The 12420-nt window shown below is 40.8% G+C and overlaps 1 protein-coding gene across 2 annotated transcripts; it reads left to right on the top strand.

Moving 5' to 3' along the window:
* The first annotated feature begins 288 nt into the window (after positions 1-288).
* Positions 289-12420, top strand: nubp1 (nucleotide binding protein 1 (MinD homolog, E. coli)). 2 transcript variants are annotated; one of them, XM_038696329.1, is made up of 10 exons: positions 290-431; positions 3015-3119; positions 3343-3476; positions 4379-4447; positions 5630-5662; positions 5752-5842; positions 5938-6092; positions 8491-8601; positions 10085-10271; positions 10692-12420. In XM_038696329.1, the coding sequence occupies exons 1-10, from the start codon at positions 401-403 to the stop codon at positions 10742-10744; spliced, it is 969 nt and encodes a 322-aa protein (XP_038552257.1). In that variant the 5' UTR covers positions 290-400; the 3' UTR covers positions 10745-12420. The 2 variants fall into 2 exon arrangements, with proteins under 2 accessions (XP_038552265.1, XP_038552257.1); XM_038696337.1 differs by lacking the exon at positions 8491-8601 and having other exon boundaries at positions 289-431.

Raw genomic sequence — 12420 nt, 5'->3', positions numbered from 1 at the left:
AATTGTCACCTGCCACCTTAATTATGTTCCCCTTCATATAAATAAAGTCATTTCCACCCTAAATTGGTGCAGAATATGTCTCCAGAATGCAGGAAAATAAGTATATATTGCTCAAAGTCAAGTCAAGTTATAATATTTACTAGTGACAATTGCTACTATAATCCTATTGAGCACTAGTTTCACCTTAAGGTTGAGGATAGTGCGCGTATTTTTGTTCACTTCAAGCACTGGAAACGTAAGCAAAGTCCTGCATGCCCACACAACTGAAGTCGATTCAACTCGGCCTGTAACGTTAACTGTTCACTGCTTTGCTAAAGATATCGTTCAACTCTGTCTCCTGTTATGCGTATCCGGAACCTTCGAAGGGGGAAGACCTTAACGGGAGGACACTGGTGCAAAGATGGCAGACGTACCAGAAGACGCACCAGAACGTGAGTTGAAAAATAAAATAATAACTTTTACTTCATAGAAAATATAGTTGGCTCTTTTTCTAATCGCGTCTTTACTGTATAGTAAGGCTGTGGTGGTGGGGTTAAACAAACGACTCAGTGTTACTGTTAGAAATGTCTCTATTACTGTTGATACCGCCGTTAGGTTACCGTTTCTTTCCATATTTTTGTTTTTATATCAATGCAGACTATCAGTTAGCTATTAACACATGTTGAAATATACATCTGGACTGGTACTGCTGGGGTCTTTTAGATCAAATTAATCGCGTGTTGAATTGTGAAATTCAGTGACGCACTTACTTAAAGTGTTTTTTCTTTTTTCTACAAGTGAATGTGTTTATTTGATGAACTGCCACTCCAAGTTACTCCCTGAAATGTTGCTGAGTCATTGTGACACAGTTCTCAGCGTCCAGAATCAGTGTGGAAAGTGACCACGGTTCCTTTTATTTCTTAGTAACACACTACATTTAACTACAGTGTCCCACCCACAACATGAAATTGTATTTATATAACAGTTTTTAGATCTTTTAAAAATTATCCCAGAACCACATTCAGTCTCCTAAATATGCAGTTTTCTATAATTCTATCCTATAATTCTTTACTGTTGATGAAAACACAATCAAAGTCCTCCACTCCATAAACGATTCTCACCTGGCAAATGAGCTGAACCTGTGACTCCTCCACTCAGCTTCATCCTCAGTCCACCACATCTTCCCCTCCCTCCTCAGAGCTGGCCAGCTCCACCCCCTCCCCTCCTCTCTCCATCACAGAGAGGGAAGTCAACGGTCTTTTCAGGAGGCAGAAACCCTGAAGCACTGTGCTGATCAGCTGTCTATGATGTTCAGACATTTTTAACACCTCACTGGAGACGTGTCATGTGCCAGCCTGCTTCAAAGCCTCCACCATCATCCCTGTCCCCAAGAAACCAAGGACCACTGGACTAAACGACTACAGACCCGTCGCCCTGACCTCTGTGGTTATGAAGTCCTTTGAACGCCTTGTGTTGTCCCACCTAAAATCCATTACAGACCCACTCCTGGACCCCCTGCAGTTCGCCTACAGAGCCAACAGGTCTGTAGATGATGCAGTAAACATGGCCCTTCACTACATCCTCCAGTACCTGGACTCCCCAGGAACCTACACCAGGATCCTGTTTGTGGATTTCAGCTCTGCTTTCGACACCATCATCACAGCCCTGCTGCAGGACAAGCTCTCTCAGCTGAACATGCCTGACTCCACCTGCAGGTGGATCACTGATTTTCTGACAGACATGAAGCAGCACGTGAAGCTGGGAAAACATGTCTCTGACTCCAGGACCATCAGCACCAGTTCCCCTCAGGGCTGCGTTCTTTCCCCTTTGCTCTTCTCCCTGTACACCTATACCTGCACCTCCAGTCACCAGTCTGTCAAGCTCCTGTAGTTTGCGGATGACACCACCCTCATTGGGCTCATCTCGGGTGGAGATAAGTCCATCTGCAGGTGGGAGATCGACCAGCTGGTGTCCTGGTGCAGCCACAACAGTCTGGAGCTCAACGCTCTGAAGACAGTGGAGATGGTCGTGGACTTCAGGAAGAGCCCAGCCCCACCCTCCCCCATCATCCTGTGTGACTCCCCAGTCATTACTGTGGACTCCTTCCACTTCCTGGGCACCATCATCTCCCCGGACCCCAAGTCACCTCCCTCACCAAGAAGGCCCAGCAGAGGATGTACTTCCTGCGGCAGCTGAAGAACTGAGAGAGAAAGAGCTGACTCCTCCCACCCTGGACACAAAACTGTTTCAGACTCTCCCCTCTGGCAGGAGGCTGCGGTCCATCAGGACCAAAACCTCTAGCCACAAAAACAGTTTCTTCCCGTCTGCAACAAGCCTCATTAACAAGGCCCAGGTCCCACACTGACACTCCCCCCTTGCAAATGATACCAATGTCTCTGCACATGTAAATACTGTTTCATCTCAAGTCGAGCACAGACCTGGCATGTAGCACATTTTTGTTGTTGGTTGTTGATCTTTGCTGTTGTATCTTTTTATGTTGTCAGTTTATATATTTATATGTACACAATATTCTCTTCCGTTGCGTTACTTCTGCACGGCACAGACCCAGAATAATGCACGTGTATATATCTGCAACGTTGTTCTTCCATTCCATATTTATATATTTCTACATTTATTTATATTGGCTGTATGTTTGTCTACGTGTAGCACCTTAACACCACAGCAAATTCCTCGTATGTGTAAAATACTTCTTGGCAATAAAGCTCCTTCTGATTCTGATTCTTGAAAATGAAATATTGTATCGTGAAATATTTGGTATGTTTGGAAACTCTGGCATCTGTACTAGAATCTAAAAGAACGTCCTGTGGGTTTGATCAAAGTTTGGCTGCTCAGCATGAGTTTGAAATGACGGCCCCACCAGCTGGTAGTGAGGTTGAAGAGGTTTTAACAAATATAATTTAACCTTAAATTTGAGTTTTACTTCAGCCAGAAACATGCATCGGGTTCTGATCAGTTTAAGATGATCTGATAAAGCCAACACACTGATAACTGATAACACTGTTTAATCCCTTCAGACTGCCCAGGTACAACAAGTGAGCAAGCAGGAAAGTCATCGTCATGTCAGGGCTGTCCCAACCAGAAACTGTGTGCTTCTGGAGCCACCAAGGCCCCCGACCCTGGTAAGACTGTTACCTCATCTATGTACAGTCAGGCCGGCCGGAGAAGTTGTGGAATGAAAATGTAATCAATTGACTCATGGTCAAGCAGATTTATATTGAACAGCAAAAGTTAGTAGCTTTAAAATAACTAATGCGAACCCTTGCTTTGTCTCCTTCGAGAGTTTTGTGTTGCCTCTTCATCCCATCTTTGTGCTTCATCTCCTCTTCCCTGTTTCATCGGCAGCCATAGCAGAGATAGGAGAGAAGTTGTCAGCAGTCAAACACAAGATCCTCGTGCTGTCTGGGAAAGGAGGAGTAGGGAAGAGTACCTTCAGCGCTCACTTGGCTCACGCCCTAGCAAGTGACAGCACGAAGGAGGTAATATTTTGGTTTTCACTGTGTAAAGCACAGAGCCACCTGCTAGTAGTTCAAATACTTCAACAAAAACTATTTACTTAAACTCAGACATATTACTGCCGGAATGATATTTTTTATTTGTTGTCGAAGACCGTATGTACGTTTTACTTCTGAGGATTAATATGAGCTCAAACCTGTGATGTTTAGAACAAAATCAAGTGGTCTCTGAACCCCTTTGAAGATGCCATTTACACTGTACCTGAGGTTTAATGTTTCTGTAGCATGTAGCTATCAACTTAACACCTCTAGAGGTCACTGTAGACACGGTTTAACTGAGGTTTAAGGTCAGAAAGTTCAGTAGCCATCTGCAGACTTAAAATCAAATCATTTAACTCATTCCTAACCAGTCAGATCTTTCACCTTGTTTAGTCTTCTGAAGGCAACAGTGAAAAGGAAAAGGTTGTTTCATAACAACCGTGTATTAATTATTGCTCCAGCATTATGTCCGGCATGAATTGTTGAGTCACCTGATGAGTCACAGAAAGGTAAAAATAGATAATGATTCCAGCTGCAGTTTAATGAAATTTCTGGCAGATTACAGTAGATTGTAGTTATTTTATGTCATAAATATGTAAATGTTCCAACAGAGATCAGGCCCAACTTTTAAACCGCTGCATGTTTTCAAAGTTTCATCCTTCTAATATTTAACTCATTCCCTTGTTCTTAAGATTTGATGTTCCTCTACATATCAGCAGGATTAAATACCTAACAATGTCTTTGCCTCTGCTGAAAGTGTGTTTAAAGCTGCTGTAGTACAAAGAATGTGGATACAGCCTCTCTTGTTTTTATCCCTCTGGACTTTAGGTCACTCTGTTCTTGCTAACATTCTTTGTTTTTCTGCTCGCTGTCTCTCTGTTTTTTAGGTTGCTCTGCTGGACGTAGATATCTGTGGTCCATCAATTCCTAGGATCATGGGCTTAGAGGGAGAACAGGTTAGTCAAAGTTGTTTGTTAATAAGAATAATTTGTAATAGTTAGAGGTGGGTAGTTGCAAGTTACATTTACTCAGTCTTATTTGAGTAAATTGTTCTTCAAATTGTTGCAGGTATGATCCATTAAGAGGCAGGTGGTCAGCTGGTCCCAGGTCTGCTGGTGTTCTATTATCCTACCACAGTCACACCTCCACTCTGTTCAGAGCAGATAGAGTAGATATAAGAAGTCTACACTCCCCTGTTAAAATGCCACGTTCTTGTGATGTAAAATAATGAGACAAAGATAAATTAGATAAACTTTTATCCGTTCTGAACCTACCCAAAAAGACTGACTGCTGTAATAAAATCAAAAGGTGCTGCAACAAAGTATTAGTTTTAGGGTCTGCACACTTATGCAACCAGGTTATTGGAAGGTTTTTATTTTAGATTTAGGTAAGATTTCAGTTTGTTTTTCAATTGAATTGTTCACATTATAGGTCACATTAAAGGTAGAAAAAGTTCTGACATGATTTATCTTTGTCATTATTTTACATCACAAGAACCTGGCATTTTAACAGGGATTTGTAGACTTTTTATATCCACTGTAAATGGCAGAAGCTTCAACAGGAGTAACATTTATGTTATGGCTTTCAAATAGCACTAGCAGCTAATATTTACAGATGAATTAACAGCGCACAGTGCAGGGAACACTGGTCTGAGGTCAGTACATCAGAGAACCGTGCTGACCCCGAGCTGACAGAGAGCAGTGAGTGTCTGTGGTGTTACTGCTGATAAGTTTAGTAATATACTCACACATTATATCGTGCTTCAAAACTACTACAACTCCTGCTTTCTGCTGCAATGTGAATATTATAACAGTGTGCAAGCGGTGTGCATTTAACTTGTCACACTCATTGGTGTACCCCGATGAAGAGAGACAGAAAATCAAACCAAGATGCTCCTGCACACTCCTGATGAGCCTAAATCCGATATGATATGAGACTTTTCTGAAATATAAGACACTGATTTTCAGGTGTTGTTTTTTTTCTCAGTAGTCTTATTTTTTGACTACTTTTACTACTACTTGTTTTTGCAAAGGAACAGTACTTTTGAAGGACCACCTCTGGTAATAGTACCACACATAATAAGTTCATGTTAAGCTTCTACTTCAGAGTAGTTCTGTAATCTGTCCTCTTGTGCACAGGTTCATCAGAGCGGCTCAGGCTGGTCTCCTGTGGTGAGTCAATTCAAACAATCCTGCTTTAGTTTTTAAGTTAATAAAGAAACTGCTTATATGATAAATGTATCTGTGTCTGTATGTTGCAGTATGTGGACGACAACCTGGCGGTCATGTCTATTGGCTTCCTGCTCAGTAGCCCTGATGATGCTGTGATCTGGAGAGGACCCAAGAAGAATGGTTGTGTGTGTGTGTGTGTGTGTGTGTGTAAAATTGGTTTTACTTTTTCCACATGCCACACAACTATAACCTGTGTGGTGTTTGTCTAAAATCAGGGATGATCAAGCAGTTTTTGAGAGATGTTGACTGGGGTGAATTGGATTACCTTATCGTGGACACTCCCCCGGGCACCTCTGATGAACACCTGTCAATTGTCCAATACTTAAGCTCCACCCACATCGATGGAGCCGTCATCATCACCACACCACAGGTAGCGCGCATACACACACACACACGCGCTCAGACATATAACCTTTGACAGTTACCACAGCGTGTAACATTAATAGGAAGGGAAGGGAAACTCCTTAGCTCCACGCCACCTGATTTGACTACTTGTACTTCAGTTGGTGATTTACTACATTTCCCAGAATGAATTTCAGCCACCTGGAGTTGTTCGTTCTGCGGGTGGTTTTTACATAACTGTAGTGAGTAATAATCATAGTGATAGTGACACTAAAAGCCACAACGATATATTAACAGACAGAGAGTGAGAGCTGCCTGTGGGCTAAAAAGCAAGAATCGCAACTTTTACTCAAAACACAACATTGCTTTGGTGCTGATGAGCTTGCTGTTACGCCCAATGGGGAAACGGATATCTTTGCCTCTTTGTGACACGACAATACACTGGGATATTTGTTGTAATGTCCCTGAAGAAAGACCTTTTGTGTTGAATTTTCAGCAGTCATAAAGGAAGAAAACTACAATAGGTGAAGAGAGGAGTAACCTCAGTTGAGCTTTATGCAATGTAGTGTTTTAAGCAAGGGGTTCAGCAAGGATCTAATCTAATTGTATCTCAAATGGAAAACCCCTCACACCCACTACTGCTGTGACTGTCAGTTCAATTAAGTTACCACCTGTTGTTGCTGGTTATGGTAGGTAATTCTGGGAAATTCTAGGTACACGGCAGATTGAGAGACAAGGGGAACAATTAAATTGTGTTATTGATGTATCCCAGAATGCACTTGATATCTTCTGCTGACTTTACCACACTGTACTGTATTACTACGTGTCAGTATTGAAGGGATAACCAAAACATTTTAGAAGATAGAACATGTTGCAGATACAGTACACATGATATATAAGCTCTGTCTGAGACACTGAAGAAACATTTTGTTATTGCAAAATAGTGGTATATTCTCAGGAGAACGATTGGCGGTAAAGTAATCCCAGTGCATCAGTTAAGCCAGAACCGCACAGCTGTTGTTTCCCTCTCTCTTTTATTTTTACAGTGTTATTCAAAAAGAACTGCTTGCAGGAGTATGTGCAAAATGTAACTACCATAAAGCAACCAACAGAGGATGCTATTTTATCATAAACCCATAATATAAAGTTAAAATGCAGCATGTTTAGTAGTTATTTGTTTACAGAACATACAATAAAAGCAGTAAAATGATTGCAGCACTGTACATAAAAAATTACCCTATGCGTGGTTTACAGGTGTACTTTTCTAAAATTCTCTAAAATCTATTGTTAGTATAAACGGTATGTGTTTGTTTTACAGACACGCATAAACAACATACCCCTGAACAGGCTTTAGTTGCTGATTTCACATTCTTTCACATGTTTCTTGGAAGGACACACACCTTAAGCGTGTGTGTACAGGCACCAACAAGTCTGATGCCATAGCCACAGTGACTGACTCAAACCTTTAGACACACAGATGCACACATAAACACACTGACATGATTATATGTAGTGTTTGCATACATAATGTAGCACCATGGTCCAGATGAAACGCTGTCTCGCTTCACTGTGTGTATATGGTTGAATTGACAAAAAAATTTTATAATAATAGCACCCAGTGACATCCATTTAAATGTACTACTTGGGTCAATGAACACATTTGCATTTCCTGGCTAGCTGCTACAAACATCACTGTCTTGTCAACAAGTGTGGCTTTTACTCCAGTTCTTGTACAGTAATTAGTAGCACTTCTTGTTGTTGCTACAAATAAACATCTGTCAGCTTGCTATAAAAAACTGCCCAACTAAAATAAACAAATCTACTGACTGTATTTCACCATAGATCCTAATTACTGTGGTGACAATAAATTTGTGTTCTTGTTTAAAGCTGTAGATCCATTCATCCATCCATCTTCATCCGCTTATCCGGGATTGGGTCGCGGGGAAGCTGTAGATGTGTGTTTCTAAATACATTTTTACTGCGCTTAGTGAGGGACAAAATCTGACCTAATACTTAAATTAGACCAGGACCTGTGATGTCAGGCAGCAGTAGAATCATTTCCTCATTCCGTCAACACTCTCTTAACCAAAAGTAACCATACACACAGTGGGAATTACCCAGACAAATGAGCCAGTCTGGTAAATATTAAGAGACGGGTTGCTGGGTTTTTTCACACCCAGACATTTTAACATATTTACACGTGGGTACTGCTTAGATTGTCAGGGACTTCTCAACAGAACTATGATAGCAGTTGTGAGGGAAGGGAAAACAATTTGAGCTAACCCTTTCTCTTTCTATCTTTTCACCGGGGTCTTTGTTTCCACCCCATCTCTTGTCTTCTGAGGTATCCTCTCCCTCCCTCCTCCCTTGCTTTGCCTTTCTCTTTCTGTCTTTGTATTTCCGTTTCTCTCTTTCTCTGTCTCTAGGAGGTATCGTTGCAGGATGTGCGTAAGGAGATAAGGTTCTGTCAGAAGGTCAAACTGCCGATCATTGGAGTGGTGGAGAACATGAGTGGCTTCGTGTGTCCCAAATGCAAGGTCACTGACAGATGGACATGCACATACACAGCGATGCAAACAGACAGTCAATGTACATATAAACTGGGAGTACAGATTTCATCACAGCTAGGTGTGTGTGTGTGTGTGTGTGTGTGTGTGTGTGTGTTAAGAAGTCAGCATATGAGCAAGCATATATCTGGAGAGTTTTGCCAACTACAGAACACACATAGCAAAGAGGAAAAGAGGTTACAGACATCGTAGAACAAATATGACCACAGAGCTACTTTATCTGTTCACAGGAAAGCCAGTTAGAATTTCTAAGCAGCCATCTTTATCATGTTCTCAAAATGTTTGTTTTTTTAATACTTTGTCTTACTCCAAGGGGAAATTTGTTCCCTGCATTTAACCTAACTAGGAGCTGTGGAAAGCCATTGCAGCATCCAAGGAGCAGTTAGAGGTTCAGGGGCACCCTCTGCTGTAGTCCCTGCTACACTCGAAATGAGCAAATGCTGCCCCTGTTTCTCTTTGAAGCCGTTCTTTGTTAACACCCAGACTGAGATGGAGTGCCTTCACAGAAACCACAAAATGAGCATGCAGTGCTCAGGTTTCCTCAACTGCATGCAGTTCACCATTTAAACAAATGTATCGACCAAGTACTGTGTCTTTCTATGACACACACTTCTGTTTTCCCCTCAATATTTATGTCCTTCCTAGAGAACACTTAATACATTAGACGTTGATCATTGGATTTTTAAAATGTTATTAAATTAGAATAATTGGATCAGATGTGACAGGGCAGGGCTGATTCTTAAATCTCACACCTACAGATTTTCCAACCTTCCCCGTCTGTTACTGAGGGATTCCGATCACATCCACCTGCAGCACACTTTCTACTGAAAGTCTTTCCTGTCCGACAAGAAGAGACGCATGTTGCATTTACAGATCTTTTTAATGTAGTTACTCAGCTCTTAAAGGGGCCCATATAAGAATCGGTTTATTTGTTGCACGTAACTATCAGTGTTTAAAACAGCTCTAAAATGTCTTCTGTGGCTCTAGAGGGAGCTTTGGCAAGTCTGAGAACAGAACCCTGATGATGTCAGAGCGATGTCATCAGGGTCAAGTTAAGTCACTTAACTTTTGTTAGTTTTAGTTTAGCTTTAGTCTCATTTTTATGTCCTCTAAGCATTTTGAGTTTATAGCTGTCACCATCACATCTACAGCACTTGTTAATGTTCCACTGGCTCAACTTTTGCCTGCATGTTTTTCAGTGGATTGTAGATTAATGTAGTCCATACATCGTTTCATCCAAGAACCAGTAACGTCAGATAACATGACTGACAGAGATCGAATGTTACTGAATGCAAAATGCTTTTTATTAACGGTAGTGCAACAGGTCAGGCGGCTAAATCAGCCTCTGTACAAGAGATATTTTGGGGCGGCTGAGTATTGTTTTGCATATCATGAGTGAATGTGTGAAATTCTGCAGTATTCATGTGATATTTTTCTTTGTGCTCTCTTGTAGAACACATCACAGATCTTCCCTCCCACCAGTGGGGGAGCTGAGCAGATGTGTGCGGATCTAAATCTCCCCCTGTTAGGAAAGGTACCTCTAGACCCAAGGATAGCACGTAGCTGTGACGAGGGCAAGTCTTTCCTAAATGAAGTCCCCGACTCTCCTGCTGCCAGAGCCTACCAGATAATTGTGCAGAGTGAGTGTTAACAGGAATACATACGCAAGCATCTCTTTTGCCACCTCTGACCTCAGAGTGTGTATAGTTACATTCCTGTGTATAGAAGTTAGATGTACGTATTCATACTTCCAGCGAAGTTATTTTTGATGACCTAGATGTTTTACTTGACGTCCCAATTCCCGATTAAATGTAATGAAAGAAGAAGTGATCGCTTTATAAATGGGAAGCAGTCGGCTAAAGGGGAAGAAGGAGAGAATACAATTTTAAAACTATACTTGCACCATGAGATTAATGTTGGGGAATTAAATTAGGTTTGTGAACCAGATGAATCACGAGGATTTTGCATCATTGAAAACACGTATATTTGTTTGTGTCCTTTGAAATCTTCATCAAGTCCATCATCGTCACACTCCACTCCTCTCCTCTCTCCTCCGCCAGGTATTAAGGACTACTGTTCCAACCGTGTGACAGAGGAGCAGAGCGCCACCTGAACCCACTCGGATGCCGGCCATGTGATGAGAGTGTGGTAGAGATGATAAACTACTGAATAAGAAACACATATAGGAAAGCTAATATCATTAACAATGCAACATTCACCAAAGCCTGCCAGAATGATCTCAATGTCTTCATTTCAAGTCATGACAGGCAGCAGCTTGCATACCACTTTGGTGAACTGGAGACATTGGAGTGCAGTGGTTTATTCTACAGTGGCCGGCCAATATAGCTTTGATGATGATGATAATGATCCTTTCATTTTAATTTAATAAGGAGTAGTTCCACGGTGTGATAAGCATTTAATAAGCAATACATTCTGTAAAAACGTAACTTGAAACCTTAAAGCTGAGAAGACCAAAACCAGCGCAGCATTACACAGTCTCAGTACTCTTAGCGTTACACAGACTCTATGTGCCTCTAAGTGACAAGTCTGTTGGTTCATACTGAAAATGGAAATCTTTAATAACGCTACAGCAAATGGGCACTGTAGTTTTTACAAACATTACTGAAACAGGAGTAAACAGTGCTTTTGTTGGGGACTATTTTCAGCTGTAGATTAATACACATTTGGTATCTGAGTGAGTAGTCATAGCAGCAGGACCCAGTGTATGTATCATCATAACAATGCAACATGTCTTCCAGTGTTACAATGTGGCTCAATTCTACTTTTTAATCATTTAGGACAACAGTGCTGCTCTAGAGGAAGCTATATGAGGCTTTGGAAACGCAGGCAATACTTCAATCAATTCATCGTTGTGTAAGACTTTTCATGGAATGTGTTGAGATTAAGAAAAATACAAACTATCACCAGATTAATTTTTTTATGGTAAAAGTGTTAAATTAGACTGTTGCGCCCTAAGATCCTGAATATATACTGTTGTTGTGGAAATATATTTCTGGAAGGATTATAAGTAAAGAATAAAACAATTTTCTGCCCTTTCAATTGTTACTTCCGTTAGCAGATGAAAAGAGGTAGAGACACTCCCATTGTTGTGTGGTAGGGGAGAACATATTTGGGGAAGTTAAATCTATTATCATATAGTAAATAAGGCATTTAACCATTTCCCCCAAGGATATTTTGAATGGTGTTTGTGTATCCACTGGTGCTCACTGTCCCTGGTTACAGTGTGACCCACTGTAACCAGGGACAGTGAGCAAAAGTATGAGCAAAAGTAAGTTCTCTCCAAAAGTATGGAGAGAAAGTCAAATCAGTGGGATATAAACTCAGTTGATCAAGTCATCTGTATACAAAGCACTGTATCATCAGCAAAGTATAAGATTTCAACTTCTCATTTGATTTGTTTTTGTCATTGATTGATTGTAGAGCCATGGTTGGATGGTTTGCTTTGTTTTCAGCACATGTCTAGTGAATGTAAAAATGTGAATTCAAATAATAATCCATAAAAGCTGCAGGCAAAATGTACCAATGTTTGGCTCATGGTGGGTTTAAATTTTCTTCACTTATTGACAGACATGAGTAACTCAGTTATTTTACAGTAAATATATCAACAACAACATAACCTAGAGGTTGTTTCCCTGTTGTCTATTTGTGTTTTTAAGTAAACTAGTTAGTTATTACGTTGTTATGAACAATTGTTTTGAATACATATTATTTTCTGTAAAGTACTTGCTTCTACTGATTTGTAAAATAAATAACCCAACATGAAATCAA

Source organism: Micropterus salmoides, unplaced genomic scaffold, assembly GCF_014851395.1.
Source record: "Micropterus salmoides isolate LMB-PRFRI ecotype aquatic unplaced genomic scaffold, ASM1485139v1 Ms_hic_scaffold_10, whole genome shotgun sequence".
Classification (NCBI taxonomy): Eukaryota; Metazoa; Chordata; class Actinopteri; order Centrarchiformes; family Centrarchidae; genus Micropterus; species Micropterus salmoides.
This window is presented reverse-complemented; position numbering and strand designations above follow the sequence as displayed.